The sequence below is a fragment of the Clarias gariepinus genome, chromosome 14 (genome assembly GCF_024256425.1).
Source record: "Clarias gariepinus isolate MV-2021 ecotype Netherlands chromosome 14, CGAR_prim_01v2, whole genome shotgun sequence".
NCBI classification, from domain to species: Eukaryota; Metazoa; Chordata; class Actinopteri; order Siluriformes; family Clariidae; genus Clarias; species Clarias gariepinus.
This window is the reverse complement of record NC_071113.1, coordinates 15,534,633-15,560,049: the sequence shown is the minus strand read 5'-3', so window position 1 is coordinate 15,560,049 and position 25,417 is coordinate 15,534,633. Positions and strand designations below refer to the sequence as shown.

The window sequence follows — 25,417 nt, the reverse complement described above, 5'->3', positions numbered from 1 at the left end:
TGGACTTGTTTGTCTGGTGCATCCCATTGATGCTTGCTCGATTTGGGATCCGGGTAGTTTGGAGACTGATCGGTAGTCTTGCACTGTTTGCCCTGCGCGGTGGCCTGGACTGCTCTGGTTGTCTTTCTATTCTGCTGGGGACTGATTTTTCTGCTAATTTCTGCTGAATTGGCTTTTTTGTGGGATCAAACTGAATGGGTTGGCCTTTGTTCACTGCGGGCATGGCTGAGCCTTGGATGCCTGTGATCCTGTCACCAGTTTGCTGGTGAATAGTTAGTGATAAATGTTGTTGTGTCAATATTATGGGTTGTTAATGTTATGGCTGATCAGTATATGACGCAAGTTATGACAGAGTCTCCGCAAGTGATCCGCTGTATAAGATGACCAGCATTATGGTGTTGATGACATTTGACACTCTGGAAGCTGATCTGTTTAAACTCAGATGAGTACAGATTAGGAGGCTGGGCAGACTACTAAAGCACTGCACCGTTACTCCTACTGTACATGACCACCTGCCATATGCATGCATTTAAAGAGCATTGTGGGTAATTTAGAGAACTAGTTACCAAAGTTAATAGAAAATAGAACAAAATATAGAATAAAGGCTTAGTGTTTAAAAGTTTAATATAAGTTGTTCATGGCTGATTAGTATAGTGTAAGAGCTAAAATGAGTGTTATTGTTGGTGAATGTGACTAAATGCAGGATAACTGGGCCTGAAGGATTTCATAATGGAAATGTGTTTTTATTTATATTCACAATGTACAAACTGCAGTCTCGTGCTGTTTTATTCTTGAGATCAAATGAACAGAGCATTCCAATGTGCCAAGTCTGAAATGGAATTTATCCAGATAGCTTGTTTTTGATTTGATTAAATCTGTAAGTAAAAGCACAGCTGTGTGTCGATAAAAGCACCGCTGCTCTTTAAGGCACTCCTGAAACGCTGTTTAGAGTACTCTTGATCCTAAAGAGCTTCTGGTAATTGCTCCTAATTCATGGCCTAAGTGAAGGAGTACTTTCCTCGACTTCTATTAATTGTTTTGCCACTTGACACTAAAATGTTGCTCTAAGTGGCATTACACGCACCGACCCAGATCTGCTAATAATGATCATTCCATGGATTAATGTGGTTCTCTGACCATGCATGCAAATTTGATTAGAATACCCGGATTGTGTTTTCTGAGGTAATTGAGCGCTCTCATGCTGATGAGAAAGGGGAGATATATCGGGACACGCAATCATCAGCAGCTGGAGAGCAGGAACGGAGAGAGAAGGAGCACTGTTTATTTCTCCAGCATTTCAAAAGCTATTCTAAGGGAAGCATTTGAAGTAATGCCGTAATAGATTTTTTGGTTTTGTTTTGAGAACTTTTATTTCCACTGTATGATTGAACTTGAAATAAAAAAATCATTTTCTAACCATATTTGTTTTGAGTATAGAACTAGGAAAATAGGATTTTATCCATTCATTCATACTTCAGCACAAGAGCAATCCACGTCTTGAGTAGCGCTATAAAGAAAGCACTACCTTGGAGTTAGGTTTGCTTTTATATCAACAACATAAAAGCTGCTAAGCTCACTCAAAATCATTCTTAAAATTATTTTAAATCACAGGCTGTACACAAATTGCCTCATTTAGTGCACTGTGTTCGCTTAGACACACTGACCTTCAAAATGCAACACCCTGATTACTAATTATTCTCACTCACGTCGCATCTGTAAAAACTCAAATGGAAGAACACTTCACTTGTGTCAGAGCATAAAAGAGGCCTCGAGGTATTTATACAGGTGTTAGGCAAGAAGATGAAGCAGCAAGTTATTTAGGCCTTTAGAGAAGAGAAAAGGCAAGTAACCACTTTTTCAGTGTTTTTTTTAGTACCCTCCACTGTAATTACTGCATGCCTACAATGATCATAGAAATGTACCATATAGTGCAATGTTTTTTTTTTCCACATTTATATATATATAGTAAGATTAAAGTATAAAGTGTCTGTATGCTTCTCACAGAAAGACGCCCTGATAGAGGTGGCTGAGGCCAGAAATTTAATAATGAGCAAGAGACCATAATTCCTCTGGTTTTGGAAAACAATGTCATCAGGGAAAGCAAAAATATTTATTTTGCTACCTTTCTGTATCTGTGCGCTAATTTCTCTTTGTAGTGTAATTTATTGTATGTTACAATGTAACTTTTTCCACACACTTGTATACACTCGAATATGCCTCATGAAGCCCAAATATATACATGTACACGCATGTTGCGAGTGTTTAAAATTGATCACATTTATCAGTTTTTATTTGATGGTTTGTATTTAAGAGATGAACATACGATAGCATGGGTACGTCATATCGTTTTTTGTAAAACAAATCAGTTTTGAGAAGAGAGAGCATGGAACATAATTTTGCAAGAGATTTGTGGAGTTTGACAAAGTAGATAAGTTTTTTTGATTTTGTGTTTTGAGTTTTGATGAATTGAGACAGAAGGGACAACTTCTAAAAATGTGTTTAAATGTTTAAGGAAAAAAATACCTTTCTATAAGAAGATTTTTTAGGATTCTTAACGGGGTCAGGGTGATTTTACAACATGTGTATATAATTGTGCCAGTTTTAAAAGCTTCCTGGAACATGTGTGGCTTGAACCTACTCGCTTATTAGGCAGCGATTCAAAACTGTCTAGTCTTGTTTACGCTGATCCATGTTATAAACGCATGATTATTTAAAGCTGTCCCTAATTAAATTCAGCAAACTCAGGAGTCTTGTGTTGACATCTTACCGCTCCAGGATCCTTGCTTTGATCCTGGGCTTGGATTAGTTTCTGTGTGGGTGTGTGTACTGTATGTTCTCCCTGTGATATTGTGGGTTTCTTTTAGGTTCACAGGGTTTCCTCTCTCAAAAAAATTTTCAAAAGCCTGCTCATAGGTGGATTAGTGATTATAAATTGCGGATAGGCGTGAATGAGTTTTAATAGGTATGCGTGGCGGCCTTGTTGCGCGTGTTTCCGTGCCAGCCCTGATCAAAGATTAATGAATGAATGAAAAAGCATCTATAGTTAAAGTCAACTTAATTGCGATTCACAATAGTATAACTTTGGCAGTAAATATGGTGTAATATACAATAATGCAATTGTTAGTGCAAAATGCCTACCACATAACACACATGCTAAAAAAAATCTGTAGGCAAAGATGACTGATGTAGATCTGGGGACAAAAGTTTTAGAAAAGACTACTGTGGATTAAGCAGTCGAGAGTGATTCTATTGACCCAGCCTATAGTTTGTGAAATTGCTGTATAAATCTGTACGACTCTATTAGTTTTGTTGTGTGCAGTTGATGTAGAATACTATTCAATTTAAATAGAATTTGTACAAACTGCTTTCACATGACCAGCACCCATCCTAATAAAATAACTTAATGTTTTGCTTGACTGACATAGCAATTTACTTTATATTCTTTACTGCATGATTTTCTAACACTTATTTTTATTTCTGGCAAGATATAAAATTTTTTTCCTGGCTGCTGAATTTAATATCAGGATTTTAACTTTAGGTATGGACAGTCACACTGCTGCTGTCACACACACACACACACACACACACACACACACACTTTTTTTACACTTGTATATTATTATACCTGTATTTTTGTACTTCACAGTTTACCCTTAAATTTCGTTTACTCTGTTTAATTAATATTTCTATTTTATTTAATTATTTAATTCCCAGATTAAATTTGCATTTTATTGCAAATTCTATCTTAGTTTTATTGTATTCTATAGTGCAATTTTTTCATTTGTAGTGAATTTCTTTTCTATATCATTTAACTGCATATCATACTGTTTATGGTTGTTTATGTGATGAATAAAATTTGAATGATAAAAATAAAATATGATCACACCCTTTAGATATGAAGTAAGTAAGTTTGGTTATGAATGTCATTCAGTTGAGAATGCTCCATGTGGAAGTCATTACAGACTTTGACAAAGGCGTCTGAAAGATTCACGCACCCCAAACAAAGGAAACCCTCCGGTTAGCGAGAGTTTCCCGGCCCAGTTCAGCATCTGCATCTTCCCCACGCTGTAAATCAGCATGTGGATAAGAGCTGGAAGAAGCGAAACTACTGCAGGCCAGATCCTTTATTGCCTGGAAACACAAAGAATAAGTTAGGGATGTTAATTTGAGATGTTGTTTAATTGTCACATTATAGTATTAAAATTCAGTTTAAAGCAGAACAGTTCATTTACTTCTTACATGTATGTGTTAATGTATGGAAGATGTTCTGTCTACAGGCTGCACACCTACCAAATGTGGCCGCGTGGTTTTAGACAGTGTTGTAACCACAGACGAGGCACGTACACTGAAGAGGTAAGTGTATGCACGCACACATTCAGTATGAAAGACATCCAAGAAAACTGCACACACGTTTTTAATAAAATGTTCTCTTGGATTCCACAGGCTAGCAGAAAGGGGCCTGGCCCTCGGTGGTTCAGATGGTGGTGTGAGTAGAGGCTTTTTCTTTTTTTTTTTAGTTCTAGATTTATTCTGTATTTTCATGATTAATTTTACCATGACTTGTGATAGCTGAAGCGGAAATCTGATCTGTTCTGTGCATCATTGTAAAATACACAAGGGGGCAGTATACCACTAGACCATTCACTTAAAAATGCAATTAATTTGACAAGCAACGCTTGGTTAATCAGACTGACTGTCAGATGTTAGATTGTTAGACTCAACGTTGTTTCTGTAATCACGAATCGTCTGATTTAAAGGATCTCTTTTAAAATATAAGTACTAGAAAATGCGATATGAGCCATAGCATTTAAAATACGTATATAAGTATACACACCATGTATGTACATGTAGGTGCATCTCAATAAATTAGAACATTATCGAAAAAGTTGATTTTAATTTAGCTATTTAATTGAAGACTTTTAACAAAGACATGTTGGGCTGTGCTGAGTTTGAATCTGATAAAACACAGTGGACCAACAACAGCAGATGACATGTCTCCCCAAACCACCACTGACTGTGCAAACTTTACACTGGACCGCAAGAAACTTGGATTCTGTGCCTCTCCCGTCTTCCTCCAGATTCTGGAACCTTTACTTTCAAATTGAATGCAAAATTTACTTTCATCTGAAAAGAGGAATTTCGCCTACTGTGCGACTGTCCAGTCCTTTTTGTCCTTAGCTCAGGGAAGACGTCTCTTATGTTGTCTCTGGTTTAAGAGTGGCTTGACACAAGGAATGTGACAGTTTTAGCCCATGTCCTGGATACATCTGTGCGTGGTGGCTCTTAAAGCACTGACTCTAGCAACAGTCCACTTCTTGTAAATCCCTCCCAAATTCTTGAATCGGCGTCATTTCACAATCCTCCCAAGGCTGCGGTTTTCCCTGTTGCTTTTGGTCCTTTTTTTTTTTTTTTTACCACTTTTTTTCTTTCATCCAGCTTTCCGTTGATGTGCTTGGATACAGCACTCTGTGAACAGCCAGCCTACTCCACCAGACTAAAAGAGCATTTAAAGGCTAAGGAAACCTTTGCAGGTGTTTTGAGGTAATTAGCTGATTAGAGTGTGACATCATGAGTCTCCAATATTTAACTTTTTTACAGTATTCAAATTTTCACTTTGAAGTTTCACTTTTTGAATTGAATTACTGAAATACATAAATTTTTCAATGACATTCAAATTTATTGAGATGCATATATACAGTATATACACACAGTTTATACAGTTTATATATATATATATGATCAGAATTAATGGCACAAAATTTGCTCTGTCTAAAACTTGAAATGTCTGGAAATGTCTTTGCCGATATTCATCATGGCTGCTGCTTTTACAAAGAGATAAGGAAATGTTTGGCGTTTGTGAGCTTGTCACTGTAATAAAACAAGCATTAACTGGTTCTTCCTGCTGCTAAAGCAACACTATTAAAGCTGCAGATCTTTTTTATCCTAGCTTTGGGATAAGTGTTTTAAAAAATCAATGAGGTATAGTAGAAGAATAGCAAAAGTTCTCTGACATTTTATTTCGTACCAAAGCTTTCAGAGCACCTTTCAGAAATATTGCATTCCTGCGGTAGGAGCGATTATTATTTTTTTTTTTAGGCTGCACAAAATCCTGTCAGCTCTTCAGAAGGATTATGGTTCAAGACACTAACCATCTTCACTGCCTTATCTTTTTTATAAAATGTTATTGTGTGGAGCTGTTGGTGGAGCAGTGCTGTGTGTTTGGGAACAAGCCAGGCACATTGGGATTTATTAATGTGCTGTGCTGAGAATAAGTGCACAGAATCCCACAGCTACCATGCACCCATCTGACAAGCCATTGCAAACGACTTAAACGCACTGAAGTGCTGAACTCCGTACACTGCCTTACCAAAACTCTTCTCTTTTCTGGAGTGTTCGTTTAGAAGCCCTTTCTGCTCTTCTGTGTTTTTCAACAGAGGATATTACTTTTATAAAATATTTTAATCTGTCTGTTTCTGTTTATTTGATCTACTCTGTGTGTGTGTGTGCGCGCGTGTAGGCATCCATTCTGGATCTGCACTCTGGAGCTTTGTCGATGGGAAAAAAGTTCGTAAATATCTACAGGTGAGCAAACAAGTCGGGGGGCATAAACTTGTGCATGTGGCTCACGTCTGTTTGGCTAGTTTATTACATTTCCAAGCTAACATAGGGTATCTCACTGTGACTTTCATCTGCACATCAAAGTCTGTCTAATCTCTGCCTTTTTCATTGGAAAACCGAGTAATACTTTTATTTTAGAAAGTGCTTGCTTTTATTCGTAACACCTGGATTTTCCCTTGTTTTGCAGAGTCACTCTGTAACCTTACACTGTTCACTTCACCATGTGGCCATTGTTGTTGCGTTCAGGATGCTCCTATGATCTTACATATGATAACCAGTCTTCTTTAAATAACAGGATCTGTCAGGGTCAATACATTTTATTTGGTTCATCTGCTTTTTTTCTCTAGGTATTATAGTAACGAAATAAGAGATATCTTCACTGAAGACGATTTTGAGCTTTACAGGTACAGTACTGTATATCTCCAATTTTATTAATTTAGCCATTCACGCTTGTGTCAGGTTCACAGTCATTTTAGTTATTTTTACAGCATAGCAAATATATCAATCATGAGGTAAAATCTATTAAAGAAGAGAATTAAAGAGAATTTTTGTCCTAACATTTAATCTGATAAAGATCATAAACATTTGTTAGATTTATAATAGATATGTCACAACAAATAGGGAAGTCAACAAAGCAATCTGGCATATTTATACCCAACGTCAGAAAGGAAAGTGTGGGGCATTATGGGGCAAGCTGCTTCATCACTGTCATTTCATATTCTATTAATACATTAGTGAAATACACACTCTCTCTCTCTCTCTCTCTCTCTCTCTCTCTCTCTATATATATATATATATATATATATATATATTATTATATATATATATATATATATATATAGTAGTATATATATATATATATATAGTAGTATATATATAGTAGTACTGTATACTGATAAAAAATAAAAACTAGCAGAAAAAAAATAGCATAATTTTCTCCTAAGGGAAAAAGCATTGTTTACACAATCATTTTTGCACTTTTTGCAATTTTTGCATTTTTTTTTTACTTAAAAAAAAAAAAAATAATTATCCTGTAAAACTTCAAATTCAATTTTTATTTGTCACATACACAGTCATACACAGTACGAAATGTAGTGAAATGCTTATACGACTGCCATTGATCCTGAAAGAGAATTAAAGTTTACAAATAAGAAATAAATATGAATAAAAAGAAATACGATAGAAATTAAATAGAAAAATTAAATTAGACTAGGAAAAATAGAACTAAAATAAAAATAGAAATGTGCTAGGAAAAATAGAACTAAAAATAAAAATAGAAATATGATGTACATAAAAATAGAAATATACTTGTGAGTTCTTCATAAATGTGTCCTGCTCCAAATCAGGATTGTGCGTGGCAGAATTCAGAAGGTGATTGCTGAAACTTTTGGGTTGGACTTCAATAAACTGTACCTTACCAAACCCACCTTCTTCTCCCGTATGAACAGCACCAGTGCTAAGACCACTCATGATGAGTACTGGCACCCACATATTGACAAGGTGACACACACACACACACACACAGACACACACACACACACACACACACTGATTGACTTCTGGAAGTTCAGTTCGTTTTTATTTGTATAGCGCTTTTACAATGATCATTGTCTTAAAGCATCATTACAGAATAAAAAAAAGGGAAATGAACTAGAAATAGAACAAAAAAAAAATGTAGACAATAATTATCAATTTGTCCCTGATAAGCAAGTTGAGGATGACTATGGCAGGGAAAAAAAACTCCCCGAGCGAGATGACAATAGGAAGAAATCTTTAGAGGAACCAGACTCAACAGAAGACTCTTTCTTATTTGGGTGATATCAGATAGTATATCCACAAACCGGTGTTGTATTAATTATACATTTAATGAAATTACACTGTGTGAACACTAGAGGTCAGAATCTGCACAATCCATAGTGTTAATATATACAGTATAGAGAGCGTAATGATCACATGCACCGCACTTGTGAAGACTGATAGCTCACAACCAACACCCATTATATGTTATATGCTTCCATGGCAACATTATAATGTGTTCAATAGCTACAGTACATGTTGACTTCCTGTGCTTACTGTAATTATTGCTCTAACGTCTTTACACACTGAGGCTCTGGCCAATACAAAAGCCTGTGTTTGACTTCAAGACAATTTAAAGAGTGGCTGCATGAATGCAAATCTTGTGTATTAGTCAGAAATCCATCGAATTCAGCAGCCAAAACTGAGAAAAGCACTCTCACTATTCTCACCGTTAACTAGTAGACTTGATGAACAGAATTACATGGCATATCACCAGGAAATGTTGTGTAAAGAATACACTCACAGTTGGAGAAGTGGTTCTAACAATTACTAATTAGTTTTGGAGAGAAGGTTACCCGTGACGAGAAGTTTTATGCAGTTTCATTTTGTATGAGGTAAGAACAGTAAGAACGGTAAACTTGGCTGCGTTCTAGCAATTTATTTGCAAACACTGCGATATGTCATTTCATGACAGTTTGAACATGCTTTCAAGGAAGTATATCCAAGTGATTCACATGTATGAAATAAAACCTTCCTTTTATAGTCAACATGGGTGTTTTAGAGCGGGAACATCAGCAGCATGGGGGGACTAATAATGTATTCTATAATAACTACGTCTGTCGCATTTCAGTGTCACTCATACACATGATATGAGAATATTTGTGAACAGCAGCTCTGCCTCAAACCTTTACACAGTGATTTGTTTTTAATAATGTTGCTGTCAATGAAGCATCATATTAACCTTCCAATGTTTTGACCATTTTTTTTTTATCCTATAGCCTCTCCTTTCTTGTGATCTTTCCTTATGTGCTTTAAATGCAGCGTCTTAATATTCCCTGATATTTGTTTGACTTGTACAGCTTAGAATGAACTCGGAGCGTGTTTTCGTAGACATGCAATTTGCTCTCTCTCTCTTTCTCTCTCTCTCTCTCTCTCTCTTTCCCACTCTAATTGGCGATGAGGATTGCTTGACTTCTGGCCTGACTTCAAAAGCATCATCATCGCCAGAGATAATCAGAGCAGTCGATGAGCCACACGAAAGAAAAAAAAAATCTGTTTATTGAAGTGAACATTCATAACTGAATCCTCTCACATTTTTAAAGGCTCATTCTAGATGTAATATATGATTTCTTACTATATTGGGTTTTTGCCAGAACTCACTACAGTCTGTCTGTGCGAAAATCATGTTAATGGATGTAGTGAGCAGATGTTTCCTTCAGTGCTTATACAGGATGCTCTTTAGCATGGTCCGGAGAAATGAGCTCAGCTACGTCTTAAACCCTTTAATGTAAGCAGTAATGAATAGGTTTACAACACAGTCGGTTAATTTGTGTGTTTATTTGTCTAAGTTACTCAAATACTCGTCTATACTGTAAATGTCAATCAGTTTAATGCCTTCATTCGGGAGAAATTTCATCACAAGTCTCGGTTTGACTTGAACAACCTGTGTGTACAGTACTGTATTTATAATGCTTGAAATGTGATGTTTATTTCGTGAGTAATGCAACTAGTTTAGGATGTACGAAAACAGGGCCACAAGGACAGGTGACAGGGTCCCAATTTTTGTCTTTTAATATTTCAGGCTATTGTGTATTCATGACACAACTGCATAAATTTCTCTCTCCAATCACCTGTCGTTTACTGACACGAATGTTCTAACTGCCCCAGACCTCCATTTACATAAAAATTATGACACTATTCTGGTGTTAACATGAAGCAGTTTTATATGCTGCACCATTTGCTTCTGTAAGATTAGAGAAGACCATTTTAACTGTGGAGTATGATTAAAAACTGTTCGACTGGGATTTCAACTATTACTATTTTCTTAAATATGTTCTAGGAACAGCTGAAGCAGGACCGGTCTTATCCATGTGGAGTTCTTAATAAAGTTAAACCTGAACTAACATCTAGAAATATGAGAGTTATTCACCTTGGATTGGCTGGACATTCCTGTCCAATAAAATCACAGGGACACAGAAGAGCAGGAGACTGTCAGTGCATGATAAGAAAAATGAGAACGTATTTATGTTAGATTAAGGAAAAAAATGTTCCACAGTGCAAATCATTCTGTGTAATTTATTCAATTTAACCTTGAAATTTTTTTTGAGGAAAAAGAAACTTGGAATGTGTCTGTCAGAAAGACTGATTTAGCAAATGTATGGTTTCTACAGGTGACATACGGGTCCTTTGACTACACTTCATTACTCTACCTAACAGACTACGGCGTGGATTTTGGAGGGGGTCGATTTATCTTTATAGACCCGAATAGCAACCGAACAGTGGAGCCTCGCTCAGGTACAGTACATGCCATTGTGTTGTATGATTTTGTTGAATTGTAAAGTCAAACATGGGAATGTGTGTTAAATCATTTTGGAAGTGGATTAATTGTGAATTAGTCCTTCACATCTTGACAGTAATGCAGGATAATGGATCAGTTATCAAGAAACCTGTAATTTAAGTGTCTACCATTTACACTAGGTTGATATTGCGTATCAAAGTGTTGCATATTTACAGTTTTCCCGACACTGCTTTTTGCCTGGCAGTTTTTAAACAGTAGTAGATTCATGGTTCCTTTGTTTCCAAGTAATGTATTCGCACAGGTAGTAATTATTGGTCCGAGCTATATTACTTGTGAGCCATTGAGTCTGTAGGAGGTGTCAATTATTTGTGATTAGTGGTGATTATCTTAGCTTCCTGTCTTGAGAGCTACATTAACTGCATTTTCTGTATTAACATTTGTCAGATATGCATGATGAAATATTATCTTGCTATACTTGTGGTGGCTTTTGTCAGAAAGAAAACAATATCTACACAAGCCAGTGTGGATACCTCGATCTCATTTAGTATTCTTATTCCTTTTGGCACCAATTTAGCAATGTGTGTATAGTGCTTAATTCAATTTTATTTATATAGCGCTTTTAATAATGGTCATTGTCTTAAAGCAGCTTCACTAAAATGAAAGTGTGTATGTGCGAGAACAATGTGTCTAGATTATAATGAGATTGTCCCTAATGAGCAAGCCAAGGGTGAAGGCGACAGTGGCAAGGAAAAACTCCCCGAGATGGCAACTCAACAGGGAACCCATTACCATTTGGGTTATAACGGATAGAAATGATATAACATCATGTGTGTTATGCAGCTGAAAGTTCAGAAGTTCTTTAAATTAACATGAAGTCCAGTTCAGCACAGGGATGAGTCAGCAGGTGCAGAGGGCAGATTGGGTCTGGATCACTGGGAGTACAGGAGCAACATGTGTAGCTCCAAACCATCATAAAGCAAAATCCAGCTGGAGCTGGTCCTTCTCTGGATGCCTCAGGATTTTTGCAGGGTTGACCTTTGTCTACTGAAGTTGGCACAATCTCCAGATGCCTCGGGATTGGGTAGAAAAATAGAAAACAGAAGGAGAGAATTAGTGTAGTTTCCATTCAGGATAGGTGAACTGGACTATGAAGTTATGGGATGAGTTACACATATGCCAGATTAAAGAGATGCGTCTTGAGTCTACTTTTAAACTGGGAATCTGTGTCTAAACCCCGAACATTGTCTGCAAGGCTGTTCCAAAGCTTTGGAACTAAATATGAAAATGCCCTACCCCCTGTTGTAGATTTTAATATTCTAGGAACTACCAGAAGCCTGGGGGTTTTGTGATCTTAAGGAGCGTGGTGGATTGTAGCATATCAGAAGACTGGCCAGATATGTGAGAGCGAAACCATTTAAAGTCTTGTATGTAAGTAATACTATTTTGTAATTAATTCTAAACTGAATAGGTATCCAGTGCAGGGATGATAATATTGGGGTTATATGATCATATTTTCTGGATCTAGTGAGAACCCTGTAGCAGCTGCATTTTGGACTAACTGAAGCTTGTTTATTGAGGATGCAGGACAACCACCTAGTAATGCATTATTATAGTCCAGTCTGGAGGTCATGAATGCATAAACTAGCTTTTCTGCATCAGAAACGGATAAGATGTTCCTAAGCTTGGCAATATTTCTAAGCTGGAAAAAGGCTGTTTTTGTGATATTGGAGGTATGATTTTCAAAGGACAAGTTACTGTCTAATATTACGCCTAGGTCTTTCACCGTCGAGCTGGTGATAACAGTACAGTACATCCTTCTAAATGCAAGCTGAATTGTGAAAGGTGTTGTGTACTGTCTTATCTGAATTTAGTAAAAGAAAGTTATTAGTCATCCAATCTTTTATATCCTGGACACACTCAGTTAGTCTAGACAACTTGGGTATTTCGTCTGGTTTTGTTGAGATATATAATTGGGTATCATCAGCATAACGATGGAAACTAATCCCATGTCTTCTAATGATGTTACCCAAGGGAAGCATGTATATTGAGAACAGCAGAGGTCCTAAAACTGACCCTTGTGGCACCCCATATTTTAATGCCATTACACCAGACTGTTCTCCATTTAGATCTACAAAATGGTATCGATCAAACAAGTATGATCTAAACCATTTTAATGTCTGTCCCTGAATACCTATGTGATTTTGTAAGCGATCTATGAGAATATTTTGAACTATAGTGTCAAATGCAGCACTAAGATTAAGTAAGACTAGTATTGAGATGCAGCCTGGGTCCGAAGCTAAAAACCAGTCATTTGCAATTTTACCTAGTGCAGTTTTTGTACTATAATGGGGCCTGAAACCTGACTGAAATTCTTTGAGGATATTGTTTACATGCAAGAATGTGCATATTTGAGCTGATACTAGCTTTTCTATTATTTTTTTATAATATAAACGGAAGGTTTGTAATTTGTAAAAATCGATCTGTAATTATAGTTATTTTATTTGGGTCTAAATTAGATTTTTTAGGAAGAGGCTTACGAACTGCCAACTTAAAAGGTTTAGGGACGTGACCTAGATATAATGAAGAATTTATCATTTTTAGAAGCGGCTCAAAAAGAAATGCAAAGAAATGCATCATTTCTTTTAAAAATCTGGTTGGGATTTTAAAAATCTGGTTGGGATTGGATCTAACAAGCACGTTGTTGATTTAGCCAAGGTGATAAGTTTATACTGCTCTTCCAGTCCTATACCTGTAAAGCACTGAAAATCAAAATGTGAAGCTTTAGACTGGACTGGATAATGAGATGCTATTAGAGGTTGAACCTTTGTTATTTTCTTCCTGATACTATCGATTTTTTTATTGAAGAAGTCCATAAATTCTTCACTTCTAAACTGTGATGGGATACTCTCTGCAGACATCATAGGTTTAGTTAGTTTTTACTAAATAAGAACCTGGGATTGTTTTGGTTTCTTGCTAACAGTCGGCTCAGATGCTCGGCTCTAGCAGCTTTTAGAGCCTGTCTATAGCTGCACATACTATTTTATACGCAATTTAAATAACTTCTAATTTAGTTTTTCTCTACTTTTGCTCGAGGTTACGGGTTGCTCTCTTTAGGGCGTGAGAATGTACCATGGTGCAAGTCTTTTATCTCTTTTACTGTATCTCTGACTTTTTTAAATCTGATATGAGCAACAGTGTTTAATGTACTGGTAAAATAGTGCCCATGCTTTAAGTCACTTCGTCAAGATCGTCTGCATTTAGGGGTCTAATAAGAAATTGGGACAGATCCGGCAGATTACTTGTGAATCTGTCTTTAGTAGTCAGATTCATATTTCTACCAAATTGATAACGTGGGGAGACACAGCTAATCTGTTTTACAGGTAGAGTATATATTAGGAGGTGATCTGTGATATCATCACTTTGTGGTAAAATCTCTATATTAGAGACATCTATACCATAAGATACAGTATAATCAAATCGAGAGTATGATTAAAGCGGTGAATCGCTCCTTTTGTATTTTGTTTAACCCCAAAGAAATTTTGCAAATCCATAAATGTGAGTGCTAATGTGTCATTAGCATTATCTACATGAATGTTAAAGTATCCTGTTATCAACACTTTGTCAGAGTTCAATAGGTCTGACAGTAGTTGTCCAAACTCTTTAAAATATAGCAAGGGTTTACTATGTATTTCACTGAGTGCAACATTAATGATAAGCACTTCAAATGAGTTAAACCTGGGCTTGTTTTCCGAGTAACAGTGAGAACATCATTGTAGATAGTTGTGCCACCACAACCAAGACCAGTTTGACAGGGCTCGTGCTTATAGAAATATCCTGACAGAGTAGTCTCATTTAGTGAGGCAGAGTGAGTGCGTCAGAGCAACAATCTGAGATCATTTCATTAACAATAAGTGCTTTAGGTGCAAGGGATCTGATGTTGAGAAGCCCAAACTTTGGAAGTAGATTTTGATTACTTATTTGACCTTTTTCTGGTTTTCTGGTTATTAAATTGTTTCAAGCGAATTTAACGAATTTATTCTTTTGTGTATATGAATTACCATATTTATAAGTAGCATTAAATGTACCCTTATACTAATCATGAAAATATTCTGGATTAAAATATCCATTCATCCAAATAATATTTGGGAACCACAAACAATGTTGTCATCTTGCTTTTGTAATTTTACACTAATATACAGTGCATCCGGAAAGTATCACACAGTGTGCTACAGACTTATTCCAAAATGGATTAAATTCATTATTTTCTACAAACAATACACCATATAGAAAACATAAAAGTAGTTTGTTTGAAAATTTGTAGTATGACTTTGCAAATTTATTTGTGTTTTAAAGTTTGAAACGACCAGGAAACCTCCTAAAGCGGGCCTTCTGGCCAAATTGAGCGACTGGGGGAGAAGGGCCTTAGTCAGGGAGGTGTCCAAGAACCCAATGGTCTCTCTGATGGCTTGGTTTGTCCTCTGACATGCACTGTTAACTGTGGGACCTTATATAGACAGGTGTGTGGCTTTCCAAATCGTGTCCAATTAACTGAATTTACCACAGGAGGACTCCAGTTGAGTTGTAGAAACATCTCAAGGATGATCAGTGGAAACAGGATGCATCTGAGCTCAATTTTGAGTGTCATGGCAAAGGCTGTGAATACTTAAATACATGTTGTTTTTTTTTTTTTTGATTACAAATATTTTAAACAAACTTCTTTTACATTGTCATTATGGGGTATTCTTTGTAGAATTTAGAGCAAAATAAAGAATTTATTCTATTTTGGAATAAGGCTGTAACATAAAAATGTGAAGCTCTGTGAATACTTTCCGGATGCACTGTACAAGGATATTAGTCATACTTACTAGTATACGCCAGTTTTATTGTGAACCATTTATAAATCTTTGGAGTACTGATTGTTGTGGAAACAAATCCATGTGAATGACTCATTGGTTGTACCTTTTCTTGTATATATGCTTTCACTAAACCAGCATGTTGACATGATCCACAAATAGCCAGCTGATTATTCTGACCATGTAGAAAGGCATGCTTTTAGGAAAAGCGCTTTTTATTTTTCAAACATTGATGTAATCTGTACTGATAATGACTGCCATTCACTCGCTAGAGTGCTAAAGCTGCTCTATTTATGGAAACTACATGTTTAAAGACCAAGGTGTCTTTTGGCAGAAAATCTGCATCTCGCTCTGCACATACTACACAGGAGAGAACTAAGGAGACGTATTATGTCACTCACAGTTTAATGAGTGCATGGAAAGTCGCAGGTACTGGAGAAGATGGATGAATGCAGGTTAGGTGGTGTTTTTCCTTAACCCTTTCTCGCAATCACACAAAGCGTTCTTCAGTGTGCAGAAAAACAGATAAACTTGCAAATAAAATGCTGTAATATTTTTCAAACAATTCAGTTTTGAAAGAACTTTGAACATTATCTGTTCACTTATATTCAGGTTATTGTACAGGTATAATTTGCTGTACAACAGGGTTAAAGTGTTGGTTTGAAAGAGCCACCGTTTTGTGCACAGCTATGCTGAGACAGTCATTTTGTGTTAATTAGCAATCATGGGAAGATGATGAACCTATGAACTTCACTAAGGTAATTACAACCCTGGCAGTAAACTCAGCAATGGTGTGACTGGTAATCAGCCTCCCTCTGAGGAGGAGGAGGGAAAAAAGACAGGCGTTAAAGACAGCTGAGAAACCAAGTGAAAAACGGGACGTGGGTGGAGGATGGTACAGATATGTGCTTCAGGGGTGATACGGTAGGTCAAGGAATGAAGTAGATACAAGTCATGTGAAGGTGAAATAAAAGGCCTAACAGGAGTGGAACCACTAAAAGTGTTAAATGAAAGGCCAGATCACAGCAAGGAAACTGGGACATTGTGCTGGAGGCATGCAGGCGGGAGAACAGCTGTTTTCGCAGATTGGTGAATCACAGCCGACGCCGCAGGGGACGACCTGGCATCGTCCTGATGGAAAACCTCGTTCCTTCATCACTCACTATGTTTATAGGAAGTGAAAAGTGTGTTTCTGCCTGTTACATGAAGCAGAGAGGAGGTCATGAAAATATTATGTCCATTTTGGATATGATGGAATGGCTCACACACACACACACACACACACACACACACACACACACACACACACACACACACACACTACATTTAGGCAATGTTAAAACATTTATTTACATCCAGAGTCACATTTTTTCTGTCCAAGATTTTGTAGTGATGATGGGAGAGTCTGACAGCTGCATAAAGACTTCTCTGGCACATCCCAAAAAATCTCAATGGGGTTAAGGTCTGAATTCTGTTGTAGCTAATCCATTTGTGAAAACGTCTTGTGCTACTCTTTTATAATTTGAGCCCAATGAATCCTGGCATCAGCACCTTGAAATATGTCCATGCCATCAGGGAAGAAATAAATCCACTGATGGTAAAACTTAGTTATTTAGTATTTTATTTAGTATATTAAGGTAGACAACTGACTTAATTTTTTGGGGCATTTAAGATTGAGGAACCTAGACCTGACCGACAAGAGCAACCGCAGATCAGAACTCTACAATACCCCCACAGACTTGTACGGTGGTTATGTAGGCATGATCAATGCTCATCTTACTCTGATGCACCCATCAATCTGAACCAGGGTAAATCTACACTCATTAATACTTTCAGTATTAAACAAAACTGTGAGTTTTACTGTTTTTTTTTTTACGATTTGATTTACTTCATAATGTAGTCATATGAAGGTCATAACACACAGTATAAATCAAGCATGTGATTACATTATTCATACTATTAATGCATTACAAATCTTTAGTTTTCCCACTATATAACAGGTGATTATGGTTTTAAACATTAAGCAAGAACCTCTATGTACTGAAATGGCTATTGGGTTTTGTTGTTGCTTCTTGCTGCTACTCACATAAAATACAATCTAGGTTAATAATTTATGCAATTTGGACTACAAATTTCCTCTCAATTCGTTTAATTTTTTTTTTGTAGTATTAAAGACAAAATTGTGTTTCCTCAGTTAATCAGTAAATGCACAACCACTTTTTCCATTTTCCATTTAATTTTTTTAAACAAGGTTCAAAATTATTTCCATGCTGAACAGCGGAGTACAAAGGTTAAAGGCATGCAGATATAGCAGAGGCCATTTACATAAATATATTGTTACTTTTGTAAATGCCTTATTTTTGTGCCAGAGATCATGTTATTTAAATAGAACAGTTCTCCCTGAACAGACACACACTTGTCTAATTGGTTCTGAGGATGCTCGAGTGTGGCCAGTAAGCAAGCAGCATTTTAATGTGTGAATACAGTCCTGAGACACACTGGGGATTTCTATCATTGCTCTTCAAAACAGAGTCATGACAAGCACAGTTTCTGATTGGTTGCCTACTAAAGCTTAACACACCACATACAGTATGTTTAAATACAATCTTATAACAAGGTACGATTCATTTCTCCCTGTTGAATATTGGAATTATCTAAAACTCCACACTCTTTTTTTTTTCTCTTTGCAGGGCGAGTCTCTTTCTTTTCCTCAGGCTCAGAGAACCTCCACCGTGTGGAGAAGGTGACATGGGGCACGCGTTACGCCATCACTGTGTCCTTCACTTGTGACCCCGATTATGCTATAGCTGATCCCAGCTTACCATAGGGTCCTCCGGAGATAATGTCTGGAGCCCTGGGACAAAAGAAAAAAAAATACATGAGAAAATGACAAGATGAGAAGAACTTTTTAGTGTTTGATTGAAAATCAAGAGTTTGACATTCCTTTTTTTTATTATTTGGGGAAGATGTAACAGACGTAGTGACCTGCATGAGTTCTTTATTTTGTTGAAAAGAAAATTTTACACTGTTAAAATATTTCATGTGGACATACATTCATCCCCTGTGTGACAATTAACTATCTCTGCTTGCGTTTTTTCTTGCATGTAAGCGTCTTTTGGCTGTATCCCTTTTTGTCACAGTTGAATCAGTTATCACAGATTGGCCAAACAGCACAAGTAGAAATTCTCAGCAGGTGGCATAAATGAAATTCCTCATAAAGATCAAATCGCTCATGGCCTACTGAGGGAGCTTTTCAAATGCACTTGAAAGGGTTTAGCTTTCAATACCTTTCCCAGATTGCACTGTGTCTGTTAGAGTGAAAATGCCTGAACAGTGGCACCACAGTATGTCATATCTAAATAATTGAGAAAATTGTCTTAGAGTAGAACTGCGGCATCTGACTGTCAATCACAGTCATTCTACGAAAGCAAAAGCATAAGGGCTAAACAAGCTAGAAAGTTGTATTAATGCAAAATATTCCAACCAGACCTTTAAATGTCATGACATGCATGAAAAACATAAATTTGTGTCCTCCTTGAAAACTCTGTCTTGATGCTGAATTAATACTGTCCATTCAAATAATGGATAAATAGTCTTTGCAATAAATGTAATTTATTGAACTCAGCAGTTGAGGCTTAATTAAGCAGAGATATGCCTTAATACACTGTTATATTGCCGTCATCAGTTTAGAAAATTAAACATCAGGTTCAAGACTTCAACAGGATTCTTTGTAAAAAATAATTTTCTTCCATTGCTTGACTTTGCACAGAAACACAGTCTCCACTGTGTAATTCTCTATGCTTGGGCCACAAAAAAGGCTGAAAATTGCTAAAGCTGTCCAGATATTAGCCTTTTTTTGGAAATAATCATCTTCCTAGATTATTCTATGGTACTGTGTGCAACATTTATTCTTAACCTTTTAGATCTGCTCCAAAGGATTAAGATGTAGCTCCCAGATTTATACTCATAAATACTAGGGGTGTTCAAATTTCAAGTCAAACTGGGATTTTTGATTGTGCAGAATAACAGAACACAGTTATGAGAGTAAAACAATACCTATATTTCTCTACATAATCTCTGCTACACTAATGCACTTATTCCAGCATTTCACTAGTGCATCAGGGAAGAAAGATTTTTCACAAGTCCCAGTTTGACTTGAATGGGTTTATATAAAACGTTTGAAACCCTACATACAGTAGGATCAGGAGAACCATGGCACATGTCAGGGTTTAAAACACAGATACTCAATGACAGATTTGCTAAACTGTCATCCCCATATATGTTACAAACTACAGTACGTAAAGTCAGGTTTTATCATGTGTAACTCAGTGGATCATCATGTGGATCATTTGGTTGAGGTCAATGCATAATTTAATAGTGTGTTAGATTTCTGGAATTTCCTCTGGGATCAATAAAGGATCTATCTCTATTTCTGTCTGCTTTATTCTGGATGAATTTATGCACACATTTGCCATAGCATTGTTCTTTTAACATTGTTATGCAACAACATAAGATTTATTTCCATTGATTTTTAGCCAAGACCTTGTATTAATAATGGGAGAACCACCCCAAAAAGTCTTCATACTCCCAGAACCACTAATTTACAATTAGTGACTCCGAGTGTTTGTTCTGTAATATGCATGGGAGATTGTGGGGAAAAAAGCATATATGTGATAATTTGGCCATTCAGTAGATTAAACTCACTAGTTGACTTTATTTTATTTTCCTATTATATTGATGATACTATACCTGACCAAAGAAAACATAGACCATAACACTGCTTGTAAAGGTGCGTAGAGTGGGCACTATGGATGATTGGTGCATCACTTCAAAATTTTTAAAATGAAATTTTTCGTGTTAACTCCGACACACCCATTGGCCTGGAACAAGGCCAATCTGGATTCATCAGACAACATGAAAGTTCAATCTTTATGCTTCCCACCAAAAATAAGGTCTTTTTTACATTACCCTCACTTACAAGTGGATTTCTATGGCCACACAGATGTTTGTGACTCACCTAATCTTGAGTTCTAATCACATTGATTATATGGAAATGCTCTTATTTTCACCATAGCATTGATTTCTACTGTAAATATATTACAATGCAACTTCACCAGGTGTCATGATTTATTTTGGCCGTTTATCCCTTCAGGTTTTATTAATGCATTAGAATTAGTCCGTTTATCCCTACAGGTTTTATTAATGCATTAGAAAGTTCTTAACTCCATTCTAGTAATTTAGGCAATCTTTAGTTGTTTTCTTTTTTGGATTGAAGGGGATTTTTTGACAGTAACATTTTTTCCACCATTACCGAGCAGTGGATTTCAGTTAGAATGATATAAATCCAGTACTATAGCCCAGGCTTTGCTGATGGAGATAAAGCATGCTGAGTGAATGATTGAAATGTTAAGGTAAACTCAAAAAACTGAAGTGATCTCAAGGCCTTTGCTTTCTCTACTGTTGATGGAGCAGAGCTGTGCCTGTCAGATTCTGAGAGGAAAGTGTTCTGTGAGAAATACATCAACTAGATTGAATTGATATAAGGTTATCCCTGGAAACATCTGAATTATTTATAGAGGATTATCTAAAGGTTTCTCTTAGATCTATAGCAGCATATCTGTCCAAAGTTTATTCTTAGTATCCGCTTCATATACCTATCTTTTAAGTCAACACAAAAAGCATCTGTAGGTATATAGTGAATTATATAAGTTAGTTATTTTAGCATGATGACAGTGTTATGCTGCTACATCTGGTATGCTGTAAAATAATTACTTCCTTTTTAAACTTCAAAAGCAAACATGTAACCAGTAATTAATATCTGCTAGATATAATTTAGTGAGATTTTGCTCTGCTTAACTCTGGATTGAATGAAGCTATTGATTATGCATGAATGTATTGTACTGTGTGTTATTTGCGTTTATCATCATCAAATATCATGGTGGTTTTATTCAGGTGACACGTGTTTCTTGTTCTGTTTCTACTTTACTAATTACTACTTTATTATTCATACTTTATTTATGAAACCAATTTGTACCAACCCATGTAAAATGTAGCAAGCAGGTACAATTTGCTTGGGTTTTATTATATTTATTTGATGGATATGGACTGAGCTCCAGGGTGTTCTGTTTCCACTGTTCTGTAATATTACTTAATAAACAGTCCTATAATTCAGTAAATAATGTAGAATTAATAACTATTAAAAGTTAAAAACTAAAATTAAATAACTATTTACTGTACGTTGATGATAAGTAGTGACAATGGTGGTGGAATCTTGTCTAGACGTTCTTTATGTGGATGTACATGATATGGTGGGGGTACAGCTATGGTCTTTACTTGAGGATACGTGTTAAAACATGGTCTTTAATTTCCATTATGAAACTATTTATCTTTAAAGAGGTAAAGTTTCAGCTCCTGCATCCTGTCACGGAAGAATGGAGATGTAAAAATCGTCCTAGTAAAAAATTGTCCTAACATCACAATTCAGGCTTTGATAGTAAGCATTTCTAGGCATTGTCTCTTGTTGAGTAGTAAAAACTCTAATTCAGATTTCTAATAATCTCTGTACATCCCTGTAGTAATTCAGGATTGACATCAGCAGATAGCATCACAATTTCTATCACTAGCTAACTGCTAGGTTGTTTGTTGGAGTATGGGTTTAAGTTGAAATACATGATTTTCATGCATATATCCAGATTTGATTTAGTGTTGTATAGCACAACAGTGCAGAAAGAGAACAGTGTCAGTAATGCCAGGATCAAATATTTACATCATTTATGTTACTCAGAAATATGAGTTACGTACTCCAATATTGAAAACAAATTCTGTAATTCTTGAACAGCAATCAGACTTAATGGCTGTCTTGGTAGTTACATGGCTGCACTGAGGTAGTAAGTAACCAAAGCTTCCCACTGGCATGTTTATAAAAGTGCTTACTGCTCGAAATAGTAATAAAACATAGAAAATAGATTCCAGGAATATCCAAGAGGCTGTTACTGTAAGAGTGAAATAATATAAAAATTAATAAAGTAAGACAATTTCCACAACATACTCTCCTTTACAGCCCATTTAATATATTATTAAATGTACCTGCAGTTAATAAGTCTTCCCAAGAGAGCGATTTTGTAAAAGCTGACTTTCAGCATGTATGTCTGACTCAGATGTTCCACTTTCTTTCCAGCCTGGCATTAATAAATGATGCTTAAACTCTCTGCTAGTGACAGGCCAAGTACCAAGCACTGCTTTAAATCCAAATCATTACTTTGACCCTGGACTAGGTTTTATCCCATTTTAATTTTGATGGCTGCATGAAAGTGTCAGGTTTTAGCTGTAAGCTTTTGTTCTTTTGCCATCTCAAGAGACTTGGAGAACGATGAAATCTTTTCCCCCCTCTATTCTTTTTATCATCTGCGAGAAAAGAACATTCTAGAATAAAGAGTAGATTTATTTTCTCGATAGTACTGAGAGAAATGTGCTTTAAGACTGAAGTGCACAAAAACTGTTCATTTATGACCAGATGTGGTTCGCTGTTTTATTGATATAATTTTGCCAACTCCAACTGAGCTCTCAAAATGTTTGATATTATTTCGATTTGTTTTTCTGATTCAGAGTTTTATGATGCTGCCCAGCTTGTTTATGCTGTTTTCCCTTCTGGTCTATGCATTTTTAAAAGACAGACCTAAGCTCAGTAGATGTTGATCCATTCATGTTGGTGTTGTATGGAAAACATGAATGAATGTGTACTAGTGCTTTAATGCATGCTTAAGCGAAATCTGAGTTTTAAACGTGACAGTTACAGATGTACCCACACAATCCAGTGAAATGCTTTGTTAAAGGAGACAAGTTCACCTTATATTTAATTGATACAAGTTAGCCTAGGAGGAAGAAATTGTTATAGACCTCAACACCTCAACTATTCCACATTCACAATTTCCACTAGTTCCAGGGAAAAGCATCACATTTGTGTCACTCTGCATTTCCACTAATGAGATCACGTCACACTGGGAGTTAAAACCGGAATTTTTCAGTCGTGTCCAGGAAATGAAGTGTGAAATCATATTTTAATGACACACTGATCACTGTGATAAAAATCTCACAAAATACATGCATGACAACCTGTCATAATAGAAAGGAAAAAAAGCTAAATGGATGGAACAAGATCTTTCAAGGTGCTAATGCAGTAAGTCCAGAAATGTTAACAAATCTCTACTTCAACTCTTTTGTGTGTATACATTTTCGTTGTATTTAACTTTGATATAAATTAACACTATCATGTTCATGGTGGGAGGAGGGGCATACAAATTACGTTATTAATAACAAGAAATATATGGCACATTTATATAAATAACCAATGTTACATTTGTATTAAGTACTTGTTTGTGGATGTGTTGGAGATTTATTACAGAACTTGTTCTTCCCCTGTATGCTGCTGAATGAGGGAGCAAGGTTAGAGGAGGTGTTTCAGATTAATGATCAGGTTAAAAATATTTACCTGGTCATGGCCATGTTTTTCCTCACATGTCTCGTGGTCGTCTTCCTCTTCCTCACCCCTTCACTGCACCTTCAGCTGTGCCATGACCAGCATCTCGGAGTTGAACTCGAACTGATTGCTCGACGACGCGGACTTTCCCCACGAGTACAAGCTCGGCGGCCGCTTCTTAAACGACGACGTGTAGCGGTAGAAGCTCTTGTGGCGGTTTTTCAGATACTCTCGGTAGTTCTTGGTGAGCAGTGTGTACAGAAACGGGTTGATGCAGCTGTTGCTGTAGGTCAGACACGCCACCAGGTAGTTAATACACGTGCGTATATGAGGAGCCAGGGCCAGGGGTTCGTGGTAGAGGGGCAGAAGCTGCCATATCCAAAAGGGCAAGAAGCAGGCCCAGAACACAAGCACGATCGTAAATATCATTATCAGCACTTTCTGCTTAGGTGATCTCTTATTGCCCTTATTTAAAGCAGAGCTTCTCTGTGACTCAAGGTACGTCCTGGCTAATTTGGTGTACAGGTAGCCAATGATAAGTCCAGGCGCCATAATACTGGTGCAAAACAGGACAGTTAAATAAATCTTGTACGCTTGGGGAGCCCAAGTCGGAGCGCACATGCGTTTCACGCCTCCGTCCGCGGCCTTTTTACTCGTCTGGTTCACCATGATGATCATAGGCAGAGTTAAGAGCAGAGAAAGTATCCACACCCCCCACGCCATGGCTTTCCGATAGCTTTTGGAGCGCTTCACGTTGTCCAGAGGCTTCGTCACGGCCAAGTAGCGCTCCAAGCACATCACTGTCAGCGTGAAGATGCTCGCGTGCATGGTGAGGAGATCCAGACTGAGCAGTATGCGACACCCCACGTCCCCGAAGTACCAGTCTTTGAGGAAGTACGTGCACACCACGAAAGGGATCGTGGAGAGGTACAGCAAGTCCGCCAGCGCCAAGTTAATGATCGAGATGTACATGGAGGTAGCGAAGCGAATCGAGTGGCACATCACGACCAGAGTGTACACGTTTCCCGAGACGCCAACCACGTACACGAGCGAGAGCAGCGTCCCAAACGTGGAGGTGATCACCAGCTCGTCGCTGGAGCCCGCGTTGCTGTTCCTCGGTGTGCCTGCGAAAGAGAGAGACCTGCTGAAATTCAT

The 25,417-nt window shown here is 36.9% G+C and overlaps 2 protein-coding genes across 3 annotated transcripts in view; one reads left to right on the top strand and one right to left on the bottom strand.

Annotated features, from left to right (window-relative positions):
* The window catches only part of uts2r2 (urotensin-2 receptor 2), a 22,620-nt gene extending 3,948 nt beyond the window's left edge, over nucleotides 1-18,672 (top strand). Inside the window, exons 3-9 of one of the 2 annotated variants that reach the window (XM_053512048.1) lie at nucleotides 4,278-4,353; nucleotides 4,444-4,486; nucleotides 6,518-6,582; nucleotides 6,966-7,022; nucleotides 8,067-8,118; nucleotides 10,806-10,929; nucleotides 18,477-18,672. In XM_053512048.1, coding sequence (XP_053368023.1) covers nucleotides 4,278-4,353; nucleotides 4,444-4,486; nucleotides 6,518-6,582; nucleotides 6,966-7,022; nucleotides 8,067-8,118; nucleotides 10,806-10,929; nucleotides 18,477-18,613 — 554 coding nt within the window. In that variant the 3' untranslated portion in view covers nucleotides 18,614-18,672. Of the gene's footprint in view, nucleotides 1-4,277; nucleotides 4,354-4,443; nucleotides 4,487-6,517; nucleotides 6,583-6,965; nucleotides 7,023-7,964; nucleotides 8,119-10,805; nucleotides 10,930-18,476 lie in introns of both variants that reach the window. The other variant, XM_053512047.1, reaches the window with a different exon arrangement.
* LOC128541568 (urotensin-2 receptor) lies at nucleotides 18,476-25,417 on the bottom strand. Its single transcript, XM_053512046.1, has 2 exons — nucleotides 24,275-25,417; nucleotides 18,476-18,640 (listed from the first exon to the last, which is right to left on the bottom strand). The coding sequence occupies exon 1, from the start codon at nucleotides 25,415-25,417 to the stop codon at nucleotides 24,335-24,337; it is 1,083 nt and encodes a 360-aa protein (XP_053368021.1). The 3' UTR covers nucleotides 18,476-18,640; nucleotides 24,275-24,334.

Bases quoted from the DNA above. Each gene is read 5' to 3' on its own strand.
- LOC128541568 (XM_053512046.1), bottom strand. From the start codon at position 25,417: ATGAATTTCAGCAGGTCTCTCTCTTTCGCAGGCACACCGAGGAACAGC.